Below are 26,764 nucleotides of genomic sequence, written 5' to 3' on the forward strand. Positions count from 1 at the left end.
CCAGGTTTTTAATTCGGGCCCTTGATTATGCGACCAATAATAAAATACCCACTTTTATTACCATGGTCGACGCCGAAAAAACGTTCGACTTGGTCAACTGGGACACACTTTTTTTGGTCTAGGAAAATTTGGCATTCCGGTCCAAATTTCAAATATGCTGAGAAACAGATCAAGGTGCCCAAGCCCGGGTTATAGTAAATGCTGAACCAATATGGGTAGTGGAAATAAATCGTGGAACCAGACAAGGTTGCCCGTTGTAGTCTATACTTTACTTTTTTTATTGAACCCTTGGCTACAAGATTTCACGCAAATCCCCGGATTAGAGCTCCAATTGAGGGGATGGCTAAACTGAAACTTTTCGCGGACGATATTATGTACTTATGTCCGGATAAACAATGTGGAAGAGTTTCTTTTAGAATTTAGTAAATTTGAACAAATAGGAGGCTGCAAAATAAATCAAAATAAAACGGAGATTTTAATACTTAATGCTGACTAACTTCTTACCTCCTAATTTAAAAATCCAGGCAGTGAAAGAAGATTAGATATCTGGATATCTTCGTCTCCAACAAAGTAGAACAACTATTTAGTTTGAATTACTTAGCCATGAGAAATAAAATTAAGTCACTTCTGGATAAGTGGACCCTTTTACCTTTGACTCCGATTGGCCGTGTAGCACTTTTAAAAATGCCCATTCTCCCCCTGTTAATATTTCTTTTTTTATAAATGTACCCCTGAAAATCAATCTCAAATATTTTAAAGAAATCAACTCAATGTTTAGGGAGTTAGTCTGGAACAAAAAGGCCTCTAGGGTTAAATTACCCATACAGCAGCTGGAAATAACCCAAGGAGGCTTAGCTTTACCAAATATTCGAACTTACTATGAAGCTGCTATTCTAGACCATACAGCGAGTCTACGGGAACCTAATGGCCGGATAGACTTTTTTTAAAGAATGATTCATGAGTCCGGCACACAAATATCAATCTTCTTATAAACATCTAAACTACCTAAAAAGTCCCGCTACAAGACAATTCGTGATTATTCTGATAGATTGCAATCTTTTTTTAAACAAGGACTCTTGAGAGTTTAATTTTCTGAAGTTAGAGGAATGCAGAGTTTTTGGGCTTCAAATTCACTCCAGTCGGCTTAGGAAATGGAAGGATAGTGGCTTCGAGGACCTGGGCCATTTTTTAATTTCTAAGACAGTGACTTACTGGCAGGAGGTTTGGTAATCAAAATAAACCAGGTTTTCTGGAGTATTTACAGATCGTAAATTTTATTAAAAAATATAATCTACTACCAAGTGTTCCAATTAATCAAATTAACGCCCTTTATAAAATGAATTTAAAGGGGGTATGAAATTGGTACTCTATGCTGACAAAACCCAAGGGACTCCCCCAGGTTGAGGAATTCCTGGGGAAAATAACTCTGGAAACTAATTGTACCTTCTCGCTTCAGAAATGGCAGTCGCAAGCCCAGGTAGGGAGTAAGGCTCTGAGAGCAGCCAACTTCAAAAGAATGGCCTTGTCACGGTGGCTGGCATATTACACTCCGAAAACGCTAAGTAAACGCCACACGGACATGGAAAATAAGTGTTTTCGATGCCAGTCTCTCGGTGAAGGAGACTGGCTTTATATATTATTTACATGTCCCAAGCTTGAAGTGTTTGAGCAAGATCTTCCTAGCAATAAGCCAGCTATTAAAAAAAAAAAAGCTTGATCCCGAGACAGAGTGGCCCTTTTTGGTTTTTCTGAAGTTCAGATTTGACCAAAGTCAAAGAGGTGTGCATTTCAATCTGCGCCACAGTAGCTCGTTCCTTAATTCTTCAAAATTGGAGATCTGAAGAAGTACCATCTTATCCTAAATGGATAAATAAAATGCAAAGGATAAGGAGATTTGAAAAACATATGCTAAACGGGTCGGGGCAATAAAAAAAGTTCACAGCAGTTTGGAAGTCCTTGGATAATTGGGATATATTTTCCAAAATTTAGCACTTAACCACATTGCACTTTAGGCCTTCATATTTGGAAGCTGGGAAGTATTTTTGACAATTGGGATATATTGACAGAAACCTAGTACCTAAGCACATTGCACTTTAGGCTCTGATATTCAAGGGGAAGTTTGATTGTACTGTAATTTTTTGAACAGTTATAAGGTTTTAAAACATTGATGGATTTGTGTTCCTGCTGTTTAATTAATATGTGATGTTTATGAGATGAAGTATCTTTATCTCCGTTGTAAATTTGAGGATGTAATATCACTACAACTGGAGGTAACTATGCACATGTCACTTTAGGGTCTCATAGCAATGAGAAGGTGCAATTGTCCCTTGATGCTGTTTTCCGCTGCCAGTGATGATTGGCTGGAGGATCTTAGCGTTTTTTGGAAAAACAGCAATACTAGGGTAGAATTCCTCAAATCAAAGCACTCTAATGTAGATATTGTCCGTAAATATGTTTATTAAGAGGCAGTCTGTATTTAGAACATTCAAATAATTTAGGGAAAACTTTTAGTGTTTAAAGGCTAGATTAGGTAATTTTTAAATGAAGAGATAGCCTTGCCAGACTTGTGTTATGTTTTAACAAAAAGTACACTGATTAACTTGGATATGTTAGTGTTAAGTCCAGATTTTGTGGTTTAAAAAAAAAAAAAATGTATTACGGACTTCCAATTTTATTATAATGCTGTTATGTCCTTGCTCTGCTCAATAAAAAAAGTAAATAAAAAAATGCTTAGTATTTCGTATTTTATATTGGAATTTTTAATGTGTACATTCCAATTAAACATATGTATCAAAATAAGTCCGTGTTATATTATTAATTTAAGATAATAAAAGGGACATTGAAAATGAATATTGTAACCACACTATTGTAGTCATGTAATACATTATATCTAGTCTGCATTGCCAACTAAATTATAATAAAAGTAAGAGTTCCTAATATCTAGCCTACCTGTAGAAATGAGAACAGGCCAAGTGAAAAAAGAAGGTTTTAAAGGTTTGATGCATTTGAACTTCTTTCCATATTAAGAATACTGCATTTCTCACGTCTAAAGTTTACAATTAAGTATATTCCCACCGCCTCCAAACTATGTTCACAGTATAAGGGGTAGTGCAGCTTATGAACACTTTATTCATTGCCAACAGTTGACAAGGCTTCCCATCCTAGCCTTCCCATTCCCCATGCAGAAGACTACATATAGGCCAGCACAGGGTTAGATTGGTTAGCTCAAGACTGTAGTCCGGTACATTAACAATATTCGCTAATTCACCTGTGTCAAATGTCAAGTTGGTAAAACATTTAACGTTTATCATCTGACCTTCTTTCAACAAAGGTAACCTTATCCCTCGAATTAACAAATATTAAGTACATGAATATTTACAGACAACATATATGCTGGATATATTGTGTAAAGGAAGCATTTTGGTAATTTGTAACACCAGCTCCCTGTCCCATCAGTCTATCAATAGCGTATATAATCAGAAACCTAAAATTGGATTTTGTGGTAATTGAACTATTGCCAAGAGTCCCTGCAGATTTTTCAGGAGGCCTCATCATACTCCTAGTAAAAGGCTCATAATGCAAACAGAGGACTGAAGGCCGTCGCCGAATGGATGAACCAGAGCAGATTGAAGCTGAACTCAGACAAGATGGAGGTCCTCATCCTCGGCTCCACCCCCTCAGCCTGGGACGACTCCTGGTAGCCAACATCGCTAGGAACAGCCCCAGCACCCACCAACCACGCATGCAACCTGGGGATCATCCTAGACTCCGCCCTCTCCATGACCAAGCAAGTCAACGCAGTTTCCGCATCCTGCTTCAACACCCTCCGAATGCTCTGCAGAATGTTCAAATGGATTCCCCCCCCGACACCAGAAAGACAGTTACCCATGCCCTCATCACCAGCAGACTGGACTACGGGAACGCCCTCTACGCAGGAACAACCAAGCTCCTGAAGCGGCTGCAACATATACAGAACGCAGCGGCACGAGTGATCCTCGACATCCCACGACGCAACTACATCACACCCCACCTGAGAGGCCTGCACTGGCTCCCCGTCAACAAGAGGATCACCTTCAAACTCCTCATCCACGCACACAAGGCCCTCCACAACACCGGACCAGCTTACCTCAACCACTGACTCAACTTCCACACCCCCACCCGCAGCCTCCGCTCTGCCAACCTCGCCCTAGTACCTCGCACCCGAAAAACCACCGGCGGCGGCAGATCCTTCTCCTACCTCGCCGCCAGGACCTGAAACACTCTCCCTACCACATACGACAGACCCAGGACCTGCTGGCCTTCAGAAGACTCCTCAAGACCTGGCTCTTCGACCAGTAGGAGTCCCCCCCCCCCTCGTGTCCCCCCCCAGCGCCTTGAGACCCGCACAGGTATGTAGCGCGCTTTACAAATGCATCTGTATTGTATTGTATTGTAATTATTAAATTACAACTGAGACAATAAAAATAATGCAACCATTTGCCAATCAAGGAATTAGATCTATTTGTTTTACTCTGGTGGAAGAGTGTTCTTCGGCTGAGGAGCTATGTCATATTCCAGCCTTAAACGTGAAAGTAATCATATCTTCCCTAAGTCCTATCTTGTACCTGGATTTCATCGATCCATTCGCGGACATTGAGGAAGCTACTTTCCGAGGTAACGTCATAGATCAGTAACACTCCGTGAGCTTTTCGGAAATAAGACTTGGCTAAGCTACGAAACCTGCACAAAGACAAGATGAATTAAAGCAAATTTTCTAAAAGCAAAATGACATTTTCTAACAGTAGTAATGGAAAAAAAGAGTGCTTGTTTTTTAATTGTCACATTATTTTACCTTTCTTGTCCTGCTGTATCCCAGATCTGTAATGTTGTTCGTTCCCCATCCACCAATAGCTTCTTGATTTGAAAATCAACACCTATGGGGAGAAAGGTAAAAAAACAAAAAACCACAGTCAGATATTACAGTTCCGGATGCCCATTCCACATAACATTCTAACATTGTTTCTTTTCAGTTGTTTGAGAGTATGTTAAAAACTACCTGAGAATGAGAGATAACCCACAAATCTGTGTACACCCTAAATGGCAAGCTTGGGAAGCGTGATCATACAAGGCAGACAAAGGGCCCTATATTGTCCATGTAATAAATATACCTAAGAAGTGACTTACAGTCTCAGTGACTTGCACAATTCCAGGAAACCAGTGGAGGCAGCACTCTTTGGTACCGTACTGCAATGGATTCCAAATTACAACACTAATCCAAAGAAAGGGAACTTTTGATTTGGTGTGATGATACGTGGGAAGACTGACTACAGCATGAAACAGCACACAAACCTAATTGCACACAGTCTGAGCTACTCCTCTGCTCTCTGAACATTTCAGCCAAAGCGTTCTCTGTAGTCCAAGTGTTCCCTGTAGTTCAAGAAAGCCAACATATGCTATCTCTTTAAAGATATATCTGTTACTGTAATGAGAAGCAATGTTGTAAATGGAAGAGGGTAATAAACTTGCATCTTTTGTCAGCGCATTAAATGGTGCAAAAGAGTTGATAGTTTTTTTAATAAAGTATTTCCGTTATTTAGTTGTGTTAATCTTTTTTAGCATATTCATTTTTTATTTAGGGTATTTTCAGAGTGTAAACCTAATCACAAAGACAATTATAGCACTATAAAAGCACTAAACCATACACAAAGAAGTGAAGACATAATAGATCCAAGATATACTGAGCATGCGATTTACACATCCCATGAGCATTCTCAACGTAAGTAAAACCTATTATACAAGCAGTAAATTATGTCGAAATTTTTACATATCTTATACATATCTTATACATTAATGTCTAATGAATGTATAGAGAGTTAGTCATTGAAAGCAGAATGAATAATAACAGAGTTACCATAAAGAGAAGTTTAAGTTTAAGTGGCTGGCTTGGGGGGGGATGATGGAAGATGCTGCAGGAAGCGGCAGGTGCGAAGTGTTTTTTTCTGAATTGCAGAATGATGGGGTCAGTCTAATACATAGTGGATGGTGATTCCAAGGTGTAGGCATGCAGACGGAATATATTAATTTCCGTAGTATTTCTTTGTTGGATATCTGAATTTCTAATTGGCCATACAATGGCTGTGGGTTCAGTACTTATAAATGCAAGTGCCATGGCCCAAAAGCAATCCTTAAGAGGCCACCACCTACTAACCCTGCTGGCAGGCTGGCTTTAGCGCTGGTGGCGCTGAGTGCGACAATCATTTTTGGCGCCCCCACACCTCAACCACCTCCTTGGATTCACTCACTACCATTTGGCAAAAGTGTGCCTCATCTCTACAATCATAAGTATTGATAAATGCAGCGCCCCCCCTTGAGGTCAGCGCACCTCCACAGGTCTGCGCCCAGTGTGGCTGCACCAGTCGCACTGCCCTAAAGCCAGCCCTACCTGCTGGCACTGCCTACATCCAGTAGTGGCCACTCCCACTGCTGGCACGGCCACCTGCCAATGTGATACTAGCACTATAAATGCCAGTGAGGGGTTGCGGTGGGAGGGGTTGTGGAGTGAGGGATTGCTGTTTAGCTTAGCGACTGGAATAAACATTGAGATATAGAAACAAAAAATTAGGCAAAGCAAAAATCAGTTACACAGGAAGAAATCACTTGTTAATTGATAGTAGCGAAAAATATGTATTTGTAAAGCACGTGTGTATCCTGGCACCGAATACCGGATGTTTATTACCACCTAAGAACAAGGTGTGCATTCATTCTAACCTTAGGATTAACATGATAAACATTGAACAGATCATTGAAGAATCTATCTAGAATAGATCATTTAGGTTTGGTAGTAATGCTTAATTCGCTATTTAATTCATACCAATTGCTATTCATTTTTCAGTGTCATCACTCAGAGTTCACTGATTGCAATTAATTATGGCATTGATTTGAGGTTACTTTTGTAGCACATTGTATTTTCAGTAAAGTGCAATCCACAAGTGGCTGTTTTCAGTGCATGTCCAGTTGTGATAATACGGAATTAAGAAAGGTGACCAGATAACTCCATGTCATAAGGGCCACAAGGATCCAGCCCCGGGCTTTGCTTTAACAAACCCCTGGTTCCAGATGTGTTTTTATGGCAATACCACAACTCAGAAAGCGTTACGATGGAAAAGGAAAGCCCAAAAATAGAAAATGGTTTCCCTAGTGACACGGAGGCAGTTTTCTAAGAATAAATCTAATCTGCTATTTTACTTATTTTGCAGAAGTTGAGACGGTACATGTTTGGAGTCTGTTATTCTTTTCTACCTGGACCAAATGCTAATTAACATCACTAAGGTACCCGCAGAGTCGCCTGTACTTGGGCAACTCAGCAGTGAATGATCAACGGTTGGGGTTTGGTCAGCCATTGTTGGTGCAGCCTCACTTGGTCTACCTAGATTGCCCACAGCCATGTGCTGCATGTTAAACGAGATGCCTATAGTGGAGAGACAACGTAACCCGATGCAACACATGTAATGTATGTCTAATCCAGTGACAACGGCAAAGGACGTCCAGGCCTCTCTGCATGCTGCACTTCCTCAAGGGCATCATCATCCAGTTTGTTGGACAGTGTAGATCAAGTGTTGCCTTAGGGCCTCGTTTCCTGTGCATGTTAGATAGGCGAGACACTAGAGGTGGTGCTGGTAGTCCCAGCATCATGGTCTCCTGACTGCTTCTAGGGTGTAGGCTTAGTGATGGGAAACAGAGGCTGGGGAGAGACTGGCAGTGTAATTCTGGCTCCCTAGAACTAAGTCTGGGCAGTGAACTCTACTCAGCTCGTGGAGTTTTCAGCACTCTTGGTTACGCAGAGCTCGGAGTTCCGAAAAACTCTGCTTCGCATTGCGGAGTGGATTTTTTTTTCTTGCTTGCGTTAGTCAACGTCAAATCCACCTCCTGGCGAGATTTTTCCTCGTTCGCGATCATCAACATCAAGTTGGCGAGCATGAAAAATCAATCTCCCAGTGAGATTTCTCAACGCGGGCAGTCAGATTTCTCATTGCGAGCGGTCGCGTACGCCCGCGACTGCTCGTGTTGAATAACCGCCCACTTGCAAACTCCACCCAGGGTTACCTAGAACATGAGAGGAATACACCACAAGAAAGTATGACAACTTCAGTTGATCCTCTTCTCATGTGTCTTACAGCTGCAGACAGGATACTGTCAGCACCAAATAAAGGAGACAGGAACAGTCTGTATACAGTGCCCTGTATCTCTTTAGAATATTTCAATTATACGAATTTCGTGGAGTTGCATCTAGAAAACCTCAGCCTTAAATGCGACAGCCCAAGGCAAACAGGAAGGGTTGAATGTTTTTCGTACAGGTTCTCTCCTTCCTACGCTTGATGCTGATGAAATTGGATCAGAGGATAAGGGGACAGCATACTTAAAAAAATAAAATAAAAAAAGAATACCATAATTTCAACATTGTGACTATACTCATTGACTCATTCATAGCTGTCCTGGACCTAAAGCCATCAGTACAATCCAAGCAGGAATAGCGGTACCAGTCCTGAATCTACCAGGCCGGAAACATACTGCCAGTTATGATACTGATGGAGGCCTTCGAGCTAACCAACAGTGTTTAGAAAAGACAAGTCTCAGCTGAGAAGACCTAACCACACTCAACATTCCATGATCTCTCAGATGTACTGGAAAGGCAAAGGCCCAATGTATTCATCAGGGCCTAATACTGAGAAATATGGAAAGTTACAAGGACTGAAAAGTGGGTATGAAAGTTTAATCTCTGAATCAACCATATTCATCTCGCAAGTTTCAAAAAGGTGAATAGATGCCTAAGTTTATATTGTTATGATCCACAGAAGAGTGGAAAAAAGTTTTTATACTGTATGAAAGATGTAACAGGGGCATGGAAACTGCTCACTGGCACATAGGATCTAGTGTATATGGAGCAGTGCTCAGAATTCGGTATCAACCTCAGGCACCACTGCTAAAATCTGGTATGCTCAGATTAGGAATTCAAGAGAGTGAGTGAAACACCTCTCCCTGATCAAAAAGTCAATCTACTACTCCACTGTTAATGTTCTTATAGTGTAAAATGCAGAATGTGGCAGTGGAACATGCCCGTCGAAGCAGCTGCCCCACAAGCTGTTTAGTTCCCGACGTTCTCAGAAATTCAAGGCTAATGAAATTCATAAGATTATAAAACCATATTGGATAGCTGCTTGAGGAGGAACTGGTGTTAATTTCTAAAGTAACAGAACAAAGAACCTCAGCATACTGCCTCCAGAATAAAAGTCTATTTCCAAAATGTGAAGAAGAACGCTGCTCTGGGTAAGTGGAAATCATGATTGATGGATCATTTATGGATGAACAAGTCAGACATGCAACTTCATCAACACCCCTATATCAACTGCCGTCTGAACTCTTCGTCGAGATGCAGAGGTCAGGATTCCAAGGGAAGACGGCATGTAGACATTCAAAGGACGAAAGGTGTAAGGACCAGGAGAACAGGCAAGGAAGAGGATAGCTGAAGGGAAAACTAAAGAAGTAATCAATAAGATAAATAGCCTGTAAATACAACAGTGACCCACCAAAGATACTAGTGAACATTGGTTGTTTAGGATCTGCTTGAGAATGTTCTACGGATTCACATGTACAGTTCTACCCTTTTATTTCTACAAATACAACAGAAGGACTTCCCAAACTCCCTACAGAGATTATATTAATTGCATATATAGGGCACAATATTGAGTAGTCCTTAGCACCATGGACACGTACGAAAGACTTAAGCAATGTTAACAATACAGCCATATACGCGGACTGATCTGATGACCTGAGACTTGGAGTTCCAAACTGAGGCTTGACAGACTTAAAAAATCTTACCTCTATGGGTGGCAAGTTTCAAATTCACCTTGGTGTTGAAATAGTAGCCTACATTTTTAACATTATCGGAGGCCTAAAATCATTCTCTTATACGAGACTGATGTCAAAAACTGCTCTTCGTGTAGTCCCAAACAACATTGCCTCAGCTTTACTTGCATTGTATTTCACTTGGGCTGCAGCTGGTCATACTCTAGTACTGGCTAAATAGCCGCCTGGTCAAGGATATGCTGAGTGTTCTGTAATCCAGTTCTGTAATACAACCATGTATCATCTGCCTAGGAATGTACAGCCTTTGGGAAAACAGCTCTGCATAGGGAACAGGAACTAAATCCCCCAGACAGGGGAGGAAGACCTTAACCAATGGGACAGTGTGTACTGCCCTATAGCCTTTCAAAGGAACAACTGTTATAACTCCTGATATACAGACTTGTGTATTGGGCCAATCCACACATCCTTCAGCAAACCAATGCAGTGGTCTCTCTTTCTGGGTAACAACAAAAAGGAGGGCATCTGCTCGGCACAGTTCAGCTTCTTGCCGCAATCAGGTTATACGTTTCTAAACTGGGACTATGGTATGGACTCAATCAGGTTTCAAAGTGCACTTGTTTGGCTGGCCATCGTAAAAACTGCTGGCCAAATGGTCATGCGCACTTTGAAATGAAGTGCCTGACAGCCCACCAGCCTCCCTGCTGCTGCTCTTGTTAAGCCACGCCCCTTTCCTTCCGGACTCTCGGTTCCAGATGGGTAGTTGAAAAAAAATGGTAATTAACTTGATTACCATTTTATTTTTCATCTCTGGGGCTTGGGGACATTATGGTTAGTGGGGCGACGCTCCGCTGCTCTCACGGAAGAGCTGCGTCTGGCTTAACTCACTCCCTAGTTTCCCTTATTCATACTCTCTCACTCACTGATGCTCACTCCATTTTTATTGACACTCCCAAATACATTAAACTAACACAAACTCTCACTCAATCTCATTTTCTCACAATCACTCACAAACACACTTTCATTAACACATGCATTGAAAAACACCACGGAATTGCTTTTTCTAACTTATCTTTCTTCCTTTACTGGCAACTCATGATTGCGTAGTTGGGCTATACAAGAAACCTGGTTGATTGACTCAGAGGCTCCATGGCAGCAACAGAGCAGGAATCAGATGCTGGGCAATGGAACCAGAAAGCCAAGATTTCTAACAAGGGGCCAGACAGAGCTGCAGGGCAAGATTTTAGAGGAAGACCTACCCCCAAACCCTCTCCCAGCTTCTTTATAGGACTGGAAGCACAGCACTGTCAGACGCTGGCTCATCATTGGCCTTAGGAATGCACACTGACAGTCCTATTTCAGTAAATATACTGTCCTGCCTGAGACCTGCACAGTAACTCAGCTAAATAAAAAGAAATGTGCCTGTAAAAGGGATTGTAGTTGATCTACGCCCCTCACATGGCCAGCCAAACATCCATTAGCTGTTTTTTTTACAACACTCTGGCTTGCTTGCCTCTCAGCCCCCTCACCGTCCAGATCTTCAGCCCAGAGGTCCATTTAACAGTACAAGCAGTGGAAGGTGAAGCAGCAAGTCTTTGGTAAGCACACTTCTGCAATGGCCAATGTTTATCAAAGCGGGAGGGGCACTCGCAGGTAGCTACTGATTGGGAGTCAGAGAGGCATGGGATTGTCCAAGAATTATATTACTATTGTAAATCAGACCCTTATTATGTGGGTTATAATAACAATAGTTTTTAGATTGTGTTTTTTTCATGATACTATAGAGGTGCAGGTTATGCGCATCATAACTGCTGCATTATTTTTGATGATGAAGCCATGCCATTTCTTTTCTACTGGAATGCACTAACTTTGTCTGTTTTTTAGGGGCATATCAAGGAAAACCTAAAACAGTATTATCAGATTTTAGTCAGAATTTACGTTATTTAGACGGTGCCACTAATTTTAGCAATTGTGGTACATTTAAGGTGATGTCACCATATGAGGAATATTGGTCCTCTGCTGGGACTTGATGAACCATCTTTGACAGAAAAATGTTTTTCATGGAAATTACTACTAGTGATCCTAAAAGCTAAAACCAAAGACTCACGTCCTCTTCCTCTCCCCGTGATGAAAACATCTGTCATGCAGAGTAAAGCACATACTTCCTACGTCTGCAAGAGTCAGTAAAATGGACTAGTGTTCTCTACTGCAACCTTTTTGTAACATTGGTGAGTTAAAACCCATCTCACCCGAACGAAAACCATTTTAATAAGTTGTACACAAAATGAACAGACTCCTTTCCCCTTTCTTGTGCCATTTCTGGGTCGGTCACAGTAATCTATGTAACACTCATGCTGTAGTACTGTTTTGCACATCAGAGTAACGTGCTTCCTCCAAAAACAATAAATGTGTTTTTTCCATTGCTAAATACTATGTGTCAGATATGAAAATGCTACATGAACATGGCTAACTGTAGCACTCCTATCCAGCAAAGGGAGAGCCTTTCATGAAGTAAAAAAATAAAGCAATTTCTAAAAACCACACGATTTTCCCAAGAGGATATCTGAACAATGAGGCAACTATTGTAAGCAGACTTAATGCTGCCAGAGTACCTTAAAGCAGTGTTCGGAGTATGTTACAACACATACAAACCCAATGAACCTGTGGAGACGAAGAATGCTTTGGAGACTCCTTTACTTCTAGAAATGAACCATTGTCATGTGTACACCAACCTGCGGCATTGGAACATCAATGATTCCAAGACTAGCGTGAACAGCAATATGTTTTTCAATGACAGCACTTTGTGAGCTCTGGAACACTCCAGGGGCCCTATCACGTAAAGGGAGCTCAGTTTTGGGCGACTGGTGTCTTAAGTGGCTGAAGAGCTGAAGCAACACTTCCAGCACCTTACAAAACGTGAAATAGTCACAGGAAACGTCAAGGAAACGTTTGGCTGGAACTATAGCAGCGATTCTTGACATTTCTAAAATAAACAACTAAACGTAACAAAACAAGACCACGATAAAAACATGATACATCACAACAAAATAGTCAAAACTAAGCATCACAACTAAACACAATCACATTGCATAATAACAGAATAAAAGGAGAGCAGAAGAAACGTAGAACATATAGGACAAAAAAAACCCGCACAGCAAATAATCCTCAAAGTTGGTCACATTACCACCTCCAGAATGTGGTTTCCATAATACAGTGGTAAAAGGTGGCACTACCTTACTAGCACTAAAAAAGGCTTTGTGATGGAGCCCTGTTCTAAATTAGAACTCACAGGTCTCCACGTGCACCTGGTGTGAAGCCAAGGAGTGGTGAGATATGGGTGCTGGCTGTAATGAGGCTTCCCTCCCATCCTAGCCATGTATCTCCTGAGTAGATATTGGTCGCCGATAGCCAATCAAAATTGAGCATTACCATATTGTGCAGATGTCAGATTTACTCTACGCTCTGTTGTAATCCTTGGGCCACAACGGTTATGAAAGGGTATTTCATGAATTAATGTACCCCTCTGTTAGATAACACTGTCAGTCTTTCCACCCTCCTTATGACCATAGTTTAAATGATCAAAGACTACAGAATTTTCTTCATGCTGCGATAAACCCAAAATAACTGGTTATTGTGTTTGCTCACGTCCTCAAATTTTGAGAAGCTTATCATTTTCATGGTTAACACCTTGGTTTACTGTTAGAGTCCTGATATCCATGCACCCTTCCAAGTGTATTGTGGGGCATCTGGTTGTCACTTTTTTCCAGGAGTGCGTTTATTGATTGAACTATTTCAGGCTTGCCAATGAAAGGAGCAGATAAGCTTCTCTATGTGCAAGCAGTTCTCAAGTCAAAGGGCATGAGAAGGAGTTTGTCCTTTTCTCAATATAAATATGCTATAAGTGTACTGCAGCATGTATGCTAACATTTTTATCAAATTATTAGTTACTGTCTGGCGCGTGGTGCAAAATTATTGTTTTTATATAATTCTATACAGTTTCTACAGTTTCATTAATCTCCATCACAAACAAGAGAGTCTGGTGGAAGAGTTTTGCTTAATTAATTGATAGAATTAAAAAGTTTATTCCTGCTGAAGTCAGTTTATTAAAAATCTAAACTTAGGCTGGTGATTTTGACCAAAGCCATTAAGTAAAATGCAGCTTTATTCCACGTAATTTTGTCCTCTATCTTTTAAGGGGAAGATACACAGAACAGGCTTTCTTCCACAGTGCGATATGTGCGAGAAAGACATAGGACATGCAGGTGACAAAGTAAAGAATTTTACACTAGAATGTTAATGTTACACTAAGGAAGAGGTCAAGTAGAAGACATGGTTGTCAAAAATCCCACATAGTCCAATGGTCATTCTGAACCCCAGTTCAATTCCTGTGCAAATTGCTTGCCAGATAATCATCGCTACTGCAGGGTAGGCAATTCTGGTTTTTGTAATCTCTTTAATCATTTTAAAACTATCAGGTGGAGCGTGGCCACCTATCAATGAACAGATTAAACATGAGACATAACCAAGTACATTGAAATCTGCTGGCCAAGACCGCACCCTGTGCCCAAAAAACACTCCCAACCATCCATCAGCACATGCTATTGTGAAGCAGTTTTGTCAGTTCCCAGTGCCCGTCTAGGGCTCCCTCCCGGGCCCACCGTCATGAAATTCGTTCTTCTGCATGCCGCCAGGGCCGCCATATTTTATCAAACTTCTTGGGGCAGCCTCATGCCCGATACCAGTTTTTTGAAAAAGCATGCACTAATCCACATTCGATTCCCAGGCCCGCTGCATGGCAGTCTCACCTCTCCCCCCCAGTCTGATCACATTGCATTTCGCCACCATCATTACAGTTTTACAATAAGGGAGTAGTGGTCAGTAAATGCAAATCCAGTATTTGTAAAGTGCGAACAAATGCCCGAGGGCGTCAAGGCGCTGGGGGCCGTCGGGAAGATTAAGCGAGCTATTGCCCAGAGTCACATGGCGCTGAGCTGACCTGCCGCTCATGCTGGAATCGAACCATGAGCCTCCGTGCTCCAGAGTCAGATGTCCTGGCCGCTGCACCACCCTTTTTCCACCATGGTTTGATGATCCCAGATACCTAAGGCTATCAATTGTGGAGTCCGCTCCAGAGTGCAATCCAAGACTGGAGAGTCGTCATTTTCCCCAAAAACGTCTGACTCTTGGGGCGACTCCAATTGGTATGTAGAGTGTGCCCTTCTGCCTGGATCCTTTCAACCATAGGTCTGTCTGAGCCTTTCCCTTATGAAGCAATCTTGTTCTTGTATAGTAGGCCCTGTGAAGGACTTTCAGCTAGATGAGTTGGAATCCAGCTCTCTCTCAGGGGAACCTACGGGTCACTCCACATTCACTGTACCAGCCTGCCCAGGTTCCCCTCCCATTTTTCCCCAGAGGTGCTCTAATGGGGGGGGGTGAGGGTGTAATGTAGGAGGTTAGAGTATGCCAATGACTGCTGACCGAATCCTGCCAGTGACTGCTAACCCAATACTGGTCCAAGCCTTAGTTTTATCACTCCTAGATTATGGTAACTCCCTTTATCCGGGAGCTCCTAAGGCAACATTAAGGAAACTCCAAGTTGCTCAAAACTGTGCTGCCAGGATGCTTCTGGGCATCCCTAAATCCTAATCAGCCATGCCAGATTTAAAAGCCCTGCACTGGCTACCTATTCTGGAAAGAATAAACTTTACAACCTTGTGTCTTGCCCAGGACACTATGGGGAACGGGCCCGGAAATAAACAAATCCCTCATCACCCCCTAAGACCCTCGAGGGAGCTTCATTCTCTTATCAATGTGGTATTTGTGCGCAAAATTAGAAGGACAAGAAGTGGAGGAAGAGCCTTTGCTTATAATGTGGCAAAGCTCTGGAACTCTCTGCCTCTACATAATCGCTCTTAAGCCCTTATCCTGCCTTTTTGTAAACTCTTAAACTTGGCTCTTCTAACAAATAGCTCCATAATTCTTAATGGTTGTATGACTGATCGCCAGCGCTGAGATGCCCAAGGGTAGCTATGTGCTATACAAATGCATAATATATTATTATTTACAGTCAGGACACTGCATGGCTGGTTAAGGGAGCTCCTAGGAACCTATTTTCTAGAGGCGATTTGTCTGGGGTCTCCCGCAGCACCACCACATGTGGCCTCAGGAGGTGCTTTAGCCGTGGATAACAATTATTGACCTCCAGACATTTCGTACTGTTCCTGGGGTTCCGGTAATGGAATCATCTTGTTACCCCTCCAGATTTCGCCCACCTTGAATATTCCCTGTATGTCCCATTTGCAGTGGCCCTCCATTGCCCGTAGTCCCTTCAACATATCTGAGGCCCATAGCGGGGTCTCCATCATTAGTTTACCTTTTCAACTCATGGCTTTGATGGCTTTATGCCAGATCTCGACCACCACTGCCATGGGAGAAGGCAGCAGAGCCAATCCCCTTCCCCCATACAGTCATTGGGTGTACACCTCTGGATCCATCGCTGGCCTATCAGTTACCACAAATGGTTCCTGCTTTGAAGAGGAGGTCCAGTCATTGACCATCTGAAACTGGGTCATCCAATAGTACAATTGCAGGTCAGGTAGGGCTATTACCCTGTCTAACGGTTTTCTAGAGTGGAATGTCCAGGCAATCGTCAGTGTCTCACCTCGCCCCCACAACAGACTTCTCATCACATCCACCACTGCCTGGAAAAAAAACTCTGGTACATCGAAAGAGGTGTTCTGTAGCACGTAAAGGAATTTGGGGAGGTGTGTCATTTTATATAGGATCGCCTTGCCCATCAGAGATAGTGGCAGCTTTTTCCACCGTTCCGTATCTATTTTGTAGGAGGACAGGATTTTCTCCACATTTTTGCCAGAAGTAATTCTCGGTCCTATGTAACAAATATCCCGATACTTAAACCCCCTTAAGTGCCATGCTAGTGAGTAATGCCAGTCCCAATCCCTGTCCCCTTCAAATAGAGGGTATGTGATGGACTTGTGACAGTTGATTTTTTTGCCCAGAATAGGAATCGAACACCTCCACAACCTCCAGCACCCCGTTTACCAACTGGTCTGGATCTACTAAGTACAGCAAGATGCCATCTGCATATATAGATACAACATCTGCCCAGTCTGGATCCCATGCCCTGCCCTGCATCAATGCACCTGTTCGCAGCTAGCAGCTCGATCGCCAGGGCCAACAAAAGAAGGAATAGTGGGCATCCCTGCAAGGTGTCCCTGCCAAGGGGGAACTCCCTAGAGAATGCCAAATTCACTTTGACCCTTGCCTCCAGGTCCGTTTATAACAAGCTCACCCAGGACATAAACCTCCTGCCCATCCTCAATCTTTGCAGTATTGCCATTAAGTACGGTAAGGTCATTCCAGTGAATCGAAGGCCTTTTCAGCGCCTAGGGCAAGGAGAAGAGCTGGTTATGCGAATCTGTCATAGCGTGCCAGGCATCCAGCCAGCCTTCAAAGGTTATGGCTATGTTGCTCGGTAGGGTGTGAAGATCGATTGATTAGGGGGCACCAGCGCGTCGACCACCTGTAAAAGGCAGTTGGCTAGGACCTTTTGCCAGGATTTTAGCGTCAATGTTTAGGAACTATAATGGCCAATAGGAGGCGCAGTCTTCTATAGGCTTACCTTGTTTGTGTATCATGACTAACGTCACCTGTCGGACGTCCCTGAGCAGGGCTCCCTTCTGCTGGGTCCTGTTGAACATTGATCTAAATGGGTCCATGAAGTAAGTGTACACTTCAATACTTATTTCTAGTAACCTTTATTTAAGTAATGAGTCAACTGCATCCTCAGCTTACCGGTTGGACCATAGAGTGAAGGCAACCTAGTCAACATTCTAAGGCTGCCTTCACGTCAACATTCTGAACGTAGCATCATTACAGTAGAGTGTAGGGATGGCCGGCATGTACCAAGTGGTTAATTACAACACATCTCCCTTCTTAAAGAAGGCCTAGGCTCACCCGTAGAACAACCAGGATAAGGGTAACAACAACAAGACTTTATACATTGTTTTTTCTTAACCCATTTGAAATTCCTTGTGCCACCTTGGGGGATTGCGGTCCCTAAGTTCCCTGCCTCCTTGTGCCCCTTCTGCTCGGGAACTCTGGGCAAGATACCTACCATCTCCCGCCTGGTCCGTTTCCCTCGGACCATTGACCACCCGATCCATGCTCCATTTTTTCCCATCCTCCATGATGACCACGTTTCTTTTGACCTCTTATTTTCCCCGGTTCATAGTACCTCTCCTCCTTGCCCCCTAGGTTCATTGGTTTCCTTATCACCACCTTTTGTCCCTCTCTGAAAGATATTTCCTGCACTCCCCATTTTCTGTCATACCACCCTTTATACTTCTCTTGTCTGGAGTCAATTCTCTTACTGATTTCCTCCCGATCAATCACCACCGGGTCCTTGGGGATCATCCAGTTAGGGGATAGTTTTGAACCAGCCTTTCTCCCCCTCAATAGCTCAAACGGCGCATGTCCTGTGGAGAGGCTAGCCGTGGTGTGGAAGGCCCAAAGCATGTCTCTCAGAGCCCCCTCAATGGGATTCCCCGCTCTCACTGCTAGTTGTATGCACTCTTTCAACATCCGGTTAGCCCTCTCCACTTTCCCATTAGCTTTCGGGCAGTACAATGGGGTGCGTATGTGTGTTATTGACATGTCCTTCAGGTATTCCCTCATCTCTTCCGATACCAATTGGACACCATTGTCCGTGATTAAGGTGGAGGGAATGCCCTCCTTAGAAAACACTTCGTTCAAAAATTCGATCAATGATCTTGTGTTGATGTTGCTCACAAACTTGTGTGTGACCCAGTTTGAGTAATAGTCTATAAGCACTAAGATGTACCATTGCTGTGGTCCCTTAGCCCTTATGGGGCCTGTGATGTCAAATCCCAACTTGTCCCATGGAGCTCGCGGAACCTCCACGGGACTCAGCAGAGATCTCCTGATACATCTAGTTTTATCGCTTTCGCTACATGCATGGCACTCTTTCACCTTGTCTTCCATGAGCGTATCCATCCCAGGGAACCAATACTCCGATCTCAGTCTTGCCTTGCATAGGCTCCTTCCCAGGTGCCCCTCATGTGCCAGGTCCATGATCTGTCCTCTTAATCCAGCTGGTGGCACTATCCTGCCTGACTTGAGGAGGTATCCCCCTACTATGGACAGATCATCTTGTACATTCCAGTACGGTTGCATGTCTTCTGGTAGAGTTTTGCATTTCATGGGCCATCCTTTGATTACCCAAGCTTTTACCTTGTTGAGAATGCTATCCTGTTCCAGGTGATAGTCCCACTGACTCTGTCATTGCTGGGAGTTTAACCTCAAGAACCCCTTCATTGCTCTTGACCTCCTCATGACTTCCCACTGGTGCTCTTGATAAAAAGTCTGCCACCTTGTTCTGTTGGCCCGGGACATACACTGTCTTGAAGTTGTAGCCCTGCAATCCTAGGACCCATTTGGCAATTCGTGGGGTCATGTGCTCCAAGACTTTGTTGCCGAACAAGAATATTAATGGCTTATGGTCCGTGCACACTTCAAATGGCAAACCCCACACATAGAAGCTGAAATGTCTAATTGCCCAATACACCGCCAATGCCTCCTTCTCTATTGTAGAGTAATTAGACTAAGCCGCTGATAACGACCTTGATGCAAACGCTACAACTTTGACTTCACTGCCCCTTTGTGAGAGCATGGCACCTATGCCCTTGCCACTTGCATCCGTTGTTATTATGGTGTCCTTCGTAACATCAAAATTGCCTATGTATGGTGCAGTCACAATTGCTTCCTTTATGTCTTCAAAGGCCTGTTCCCGACTTTTCTCCCACACAAATGGCACGTCCTTCCTTAAGACCTCTCTTAGGGGATTTGCTAACATTGCAAAGTTCTTAATGAATTTGGCCATGTATTCCGCTAGGCCCAAGAACGATAGCACTTCCTCTTTGCTTGATGGCGTTGGTGCTTTACGAACTGCTTCAACTAGATCTATCTTTGGTTTTATCCCCTCCTCGGAGATGGTGTGCCCTAGATAGTTTACCGCCGTTACTCCCACTTTGCATTTGCTCTCCTTCGTGGTAAACCCTACTTCCTTTAGTTTGTTGAGTACTCTTTCAGCATTCAGATTATGTTCCTTCTCATTTGCTCCATAAATTAGAATGTCGTCCTGAAAGCACATTGATTTCGGACAATCCTTCAACACATGTTGCATCACCCTTTGGAATGCCGATGCTGCTGATGCCAGCCCAAAAGGCATTCTTAAGAATTTGTAGTTACCAAATGGGGTGGTGAACGCCGTTAATGGTTGTGATTCAGGATGAAGTTTGATTTGGTGGTAGGCCGATGAGAGGTCCAGAACACTGAAAAACTTTGCCCCTTGCAGCGTGCTCAACATCTCGTGTATCCTGGGCAAGGGGTGTCTGTCCACCACAATGTTGGCATTAAGTGTCCTGAGATCCACATAGAAGGATGCTCTTTCCACCCTCCTTACTTGTGATGACAATGGGGGCCAACCATGCCACACATTCGACCTCCTGTATGACCCCTTGCTCCACCAACTTTCTCAATTCCAGTCTCAGGGGTTCCCTCATCAGTAAAGGGATCGACCGTGTCTTGTGCACCACTGGTATCGCTCCCTCCTTCCATTCTATGCATGTAATTTTTTAGTACCCCTAACTTGTCACTGAACACTTCAGGAAATTCTTTCACTAAATTTGATCCCACCTCTGGAGGGTCAATCAACAACACCTGCTCCTGGTTGTTAGGGTCAAGTTTTATTCCCAATTCCTTTTGGTGTTTCCACCCCAATAAACTTGACCCCTCCTTTGTAACATAAACGTTCCCTACCGTGTGCCTGTCCTTAAACGAAATTCTCATTCTAATCATCCCCTCCAATGGTATGGGTACCCTATTATATCCCATGGGAGCAATGTCAGCTGTTTCGAATATGAGCTTATGTTTTGCAAACTTCTCCTCGAACCTGTCTTTATCCACTAGGGTGAATGGGGAGCATGAGTCAGCATACACCTTAAATTTTTCCCCATTCAGTCCTATTTCGCATGTGGGATACTGTGTCTGCTCACCCCTATTTTCATCTTCAACCTGAAAAATGTAATTTTTCTCTTCCTCATCTCTCTGACTTCCACTACATGGACTTTATTTGAACTCACGTTGCATACTTTTGAAAAATGTCCTTTCCTATTGCACTTTCTGCAAACTACATTGCGGGCTGGACAATGCCAATTGTTAGCTAGGTGATTGTGGTTACCACACCTAAAACACTTCAGGCCTTTACATACTGCCTCCTAGTTAACATTGTCCTTCCCTGTATTTTTCTCTTTTGCTCCCTCCGAAACTTTCATTTCTCTCATGCACTGTGTTGTATGTTCCAATCCCTTAGCTATGCTAATGGCTTCCTCCAAGTCTGGATTTCTAATCAGTAGTTCTTCCTGAACCTTCTCATTGGTGCATCTCACCAATTGGTCTCTAATAAGAGAGTCCGTTAGTGGCCCAAACTCACATGTGGCTGCCATGCCTCTCAATACTGCTATGTACGACGACACTTTTTCTTCCTTCCTTTGTACTCTCTTAAAGAATTTGTGTCTTTCCAATACTACATTTATTTTTACTTTAAAGTGAGCTTCTAATTTCCTTAAAGTATATTCGTACACATCCACCCCTTCATCTTCTCCGCTTCCTTCATCATCCACCTGTCTACCTGTTATGTCCTCAAAAACTTTCCTTTCATGTATCCCCAGATTATGCAAGAGAATGTGTTGCTTCCTTAGATTTGAAAAGTTCCCACCTCCTATAGCTATCAAATATGACTTGAAAATACCTTCCCATCTTTTCCAAGGTATTTCTGGCTCTCCCAGCTCATTTAGGAATGGAGGCGGCTGACTCATCCCTGCACCTGCCATAATGTAGAATGGGTGTGACTAAAAGTGAAAACCAGAGCATGCAACCAATTTTATCTATAAAACGGCAGGAATATTACTCTGTTTTTTTTTTTCTTCTTAGATATCTCTCACCGTGCATGTAAATACCATTTACTTCCCCCCAATAGTCTCCGCTGTAACCTTATTACACCTCCTCCTTAAATCTTCTATAACCTTGCTTTCCTTTGGAACAGTCCTCTTTCTTTGTTTGGTGTATTTCCCACCATTCCACTTGTTAACCTCTGACGAGCTCTTCCTGCGTAGGCCTGAGGAAAAAAAACACCCCGAGTCTTAGAGGAAGACCCTGCCACTGAGGAGATCGATCTCCCTCACCACTCGTAAGTACGGTGCTTGTTCCAGCCTCTATTCCGCAGCCCCTTCTGTGAGGAAGGAGATGTCCTTCGCGCGCTGGCCCTGTGATCTTTATGTATTTTCGCTCCGCTGCTTACACCACAGCGCCCTTTGTCCCTGCAAGCTCAGAGTCCTTCAAAGGCAAGTTGCCAATGCGGCGTCCGCCGCGTTGCGAACTCCTAGCCGGCCTTGCACTATAAGCTGCTAGTCGCACGCCGGAGTAACACGACAGGAGGAGGGGGGGGGTATAGTTTTACGTTGTCTTTAACGTCCCTCAGCCCCGTTGCAGGTATCCATTAGGACTCGCACTTCCTCCGCAATCCGGCCAGGTCGCCTATTTTTTTTTTTCTACTCTGCTGCAATGCGTTGCCCTCTACCACATTTCCACAAAGGGCGCGACCTTCCGGGTGTCCGTGTATTTTCACTCACCCCCTCGACAGTCCCCGTGGCAACTCAGTTTGAGAATCAGACAGTACCTTCCCTTAGTTCCGCTCCGAGAGCCTCCGGCTGACCGTTCACCTCAGCACTCACGCTTTACTCTGGTAGTTCTTGCTCTTCGTTCCACTCCGTACGTCTCGGGCTGATAAGTCCCCTCAGCCACCCTTCCAATAACTGTTTTCACGCTAATATATTTTCGCCGATGCACAGCTGTACTGACCCGGTATGACACAGTTCCTCTGCCTCTACACCCCTTCTGTTCCTCTCATACGACAGGGGTCGGTCCTCACCATATGCAGAATCTGTGAAGAAAGCTCCTTCGCCGCGGAGTCTTGCTTCACTCCCTTCAATGCCAGCAAGCCGAAATATACTACAGGGGAGAATGCAGCACCGTCCCTGTCACAGCTCCGGTCAATCTCGTCGCCATCTGAAGTAAGTGTACACTTCAATACTTATTTCTAGTAACCTTTATTTAAGTAATGAGTCAACTGCATCCTCAGCTTACCGGTTGGACCATAGAGTGAAGGCAACCTCGTCAACATTCTAAGGCTGCCTTCACGTCAACATTCTGAACGTAGCATCATTACAGTAGAGTGTAGGGGTGGCCGGGATGTACCAAGTGGTTAATTACAACAGTCCACTAGATGAAACTTTGTACATCTGAATAGCTCGGGGGACCATTAGGGCCTGGGGATTTCCTGCTTTTCCTCTGGCCTTTGGTATCTGCCAATTCCTAATTTAATAACTCTGCGTCAAGAGGTTCACTCATGTCACCCTGAACACTGGCCACCGATATTTCATTAGTGAAGGTATCAAGGCCTTTAATAGGTTTCTACCTGCAGCTCTACAGCAAATAAATACAAACAAGATCATGTCCTGTTAGGTAGGAATAAATAAATCCATAATGCAGTACCAACTCAGCAGACCTCTCGGACCCTAGGATGTACTTTGATTGCTTGAGGCCTAGTTACAGTTTTAAAGGCTAATGCGTTTAGACACATGGTCGTCCAGTACAAAATTAAACTAGACAGTATTTATCCATGGTTCCTGTAGCACAAGGTCATCAGCCTCAGCATCACAGGAAGGTGGGATGGCAGTGTAATCTAAGCAGATGTTTTCCTTTATCATTTTACCTGTATCCAGACTTCACAGTTAATAAATGTTCACATGTAAAACTCAACTTGTTGACATGGTATGAAGATATGTTAAACAATCAAGGATATAAAAGGATGGTTAACTTGTGCTCTACCATACCTAATGTGGTTGGAATCTGCCCCCGGAACTCATTCATACATAATCGGAGCATGAAGCTGGATTTCCCTGAGCCAGCATCTCCAGCCAGGACCAACCGGTAATTGAGAGCAGGGCCATGGCTCTCATTTTCCATCGATACACTTTCTTTCTAAATGAAGTTTGAACATGGGAGGACAAGAATTAAAGAAGGAATACAGAGAGATGATGTTTCTGATATAGTTGCTTCTCTTTTAGGATTCACAAGAGCGAGTAACATTTTCCCCATAAAATATCTGAAGGCCAACAGCCTTTATGATGTGTATTGCACTCCTGATTGCGGAGGACAGAGTTTTAGATTATTCATTTCAGAAATGGAATAGACGCAATACCATATAGGAACACACAAAGCTCGGTTGGTTGAACAGACCGATGGTGAATATGTGGGGAAGCATACAGAGAGCACAGCACCCCATATTATTGCTATTTCATTTACTTGGGGACACACACACACACACAGACACCCCCCCCCCCCCCAGGCTCGGGAGCAACTCAGCTTCACATACCTTTTTCCTCTGAACACAACCCCCATCTTAATTACCACTTACCTTTAACTATCTATATGTTGCAATATTTTATCAGCAAATGTAAATATCAAGTAAATGCCAGTGATAGCTGAATTTAATGCAACACTCTTTAATGATGGTTTTCTCACTAGCTATATTTCATGTGAGACGTTTCAGGAACCCCCTACCTTTTACTGCACATGCCCATGCTGAATTACATCAAGTTGTAGACCTATGAGGGAGCTCCACGCTTAAAGTCAACGACAAGCTAGAGATTCAGAGAAACCTATATGGTTCAAAGTGCACATCCCTCTTATTTGGGGGTGTGATATGGAAATACCCTTCATTACTAACCTGTGGCTGTATTAAATAGTGGCATAATAAATGTGGTCTAAATAATAAGCAGCTTAATATGGAAAAAACAATGTCTAAAGTTCTAGTTATGAGAAATTACAAGTGCCCAGGCACACCTGTCAATGCTCTAGAAAACTCACAAAAAAAGCAGGAAACAAATATTTGCTCACGCGCCTTAACTCAATCCCACAGTCACACTATGTAAATCATTTTAGTTTTCCAGCATACAGCTCCTAGCTGTGGGGTTGATATGCATTTCTTATTGGAGAAAACACTTAAATCCCAGCATAACACAGCCAACTCGCAGAGTTGAGCCAATCAGTCAGTGCTAAGACTAATAGTTCATTCAATGCATCAGATCTCCTCTGTGAAAAAGTATAGCTCTCTTAATTATCATCCAAAGTGGACAAAAGTAATAATTTGTGTAACAGCAAAACCTTTTCTTTTCAGTACCTCAAAACTACAAAAATAGGGTGAAGTGTTATTTGAAAGTAAGGTACGTTTATTATATTTAAAGGATTGGCATCCTGAGCATTATCAGGCATTTTTACCACTGACCGGGAGGCATAGCCGACCCCAGAGGGAAGGTGGCTAACACTCCCTGTGGGCGGCAGACACTGGCCCGGCAGCAGCAGGGCACAAGAGTGCACCAAAAGAAACGGTCAGCAAATGAAATGGGGAGTTTGGGTTCAAAAGACCCAATCAAGAAGGAGGGGGGTGGTCGTAATCATGGCCATAAAGGCAGCTGGGACAAGCTGTCCCCAGCTTTGTCACCAAAAGAAAATTGAATAACAAAATGAGTTACCTTTGAGACTATCTAAGGAGCAGACGGACAGCATGCTCTGCAACGAGCTAGGGTAACACCTGGCATCCTACCGAAAGAAGCCCTACGTTCGTGGGTGTCGGCTAACAAAGGATCAGGAGTTTAAAACTTACCTGTAGCCAGAACGGCAGTGCTCGGGAGAAGATGGCGGCAGGCTCTACCGGGTCATCTGGATCCAACACCGTGGTGTGTATGGGGGCAGCCCAGACAGGGTGCAGGATGGTGTGAGCGGGTGCCCCTGCAGAACCTTAAGATGGCCAGCTGCTGCACTATGCGTCGTGCGGGAGGTGGTGCCTCCGAAACGGCTGATGTCACATAGTGGAGGTAAGCTCAACAGAATGGGTGCAGTGTAGCCTCGGGTTAATGCTGCAGCACACCAAGAATATTTGGGCTGGTGCGGGTAAGATGTGGGTAGAGCACAAGATTTTGTCAAGAAACTCCAGGGTTTGAATCCCACAAAACTAGCATGGCAGCGTTAGGCCTCAAAGCGGTTAGAGTGGCTACCTTGGTAACCTGCCCAGTTTGCTAAATGGCAGAATCGGGGTAGTTTCATAATGAAATCAGGCTCGCTAAAGCACGGAGTTACTAGTCAGGAGAAAGGCAACAGTGTGCAGCATCGTTGGTCAGTATGGGCGGGTAGGTTGTCAAGCGCCAGTGCTGTAGGTTGTCGGTCGCCAGGAGCTATAGCACACAGGCAATGTCTTGTTCTGTTGGTGTCCCAGGCCCTTTCACATGCAGAGGTTCGAGTGCCGTTGGCAGAGTATCAGTTGGTCATCTTTCCATAGCCAAGATGAGGAGTATTGTTGCTAAAGGCAACACGAGGCACCTGCAGGGATTGGTAAACGAGGCTGTGTATATATTGCGATTGATACATAATCAGATTTAGACCCGGCCTGGTGTGCTGATTTCAATGTCTAATCGTATGGGTGCCGCTCCTTTTGCTTTACATTATCTGGTGCTCACTATGTAAACGATCCTGAATACTTAAGATTAAAGAGGCGTGCGTGTGCGCTTCGCAGCTGTGAATCCTCTGTCTTATGATGGAATTTGCGGAGGCCGCCCCCCAAAGGGTGCCTCGAGGGCCGGCGCCATAACCGGGAAACCCTTTTTGGGTAGCTGTCGCGCCTTACAAATCCAATAAATAACAGCGTGACCCATCGGACCAAAGCGGCTCAGAGGTGCCCCGCGCTGTCTTTCTTTTGTGGATCATA

General features: G+C 43.7%; 1 protein-coding gene across 1 annotated transcript in view; it reads right to left on the reverse strand.

The window, feature by feature from the left end:
* Positions 1-26,764, reverse strand: part of LOC146860464 (ras and EF-hand domain-containing protein-like) — a 222,550-nt gene that overhangs the window by 24,764 nt on the left and 171,022 nt on the right. Inside the window, exons 12-14 of the mRNA XM_085644353.1 lie at positions 23,835-23,982; positions 4,832-4,913; positions 4,605-4,719 (exon numbers count right to left, since the gene is read on the reverse strand). Of these exons, the coding sequence (XP_085500479.1) occupies positions 4,605-4,719; positions 4,832-4,913; positions 23,835-23,982 (345 nt within the window). The remainder of the gene's footprint in view (positions 1-4,604; positions 4,720-4,831; positions 4,914-23,834; positions 23,983-26,764) is intronic.

Source organism: Triturus cristatus, chromosome 3_1, assembly GCF_964204655.1.
Source record: "Triturus cristatus chromosome 3_1, aTriCri1.1, whole genome shotgun sequence".
Taxonomy (NCBI): Eukaryota; Metazoa; Chordata; class Amphibia; order Caudata; family Salamandridae; genus Triturus; species Triturus cristatus.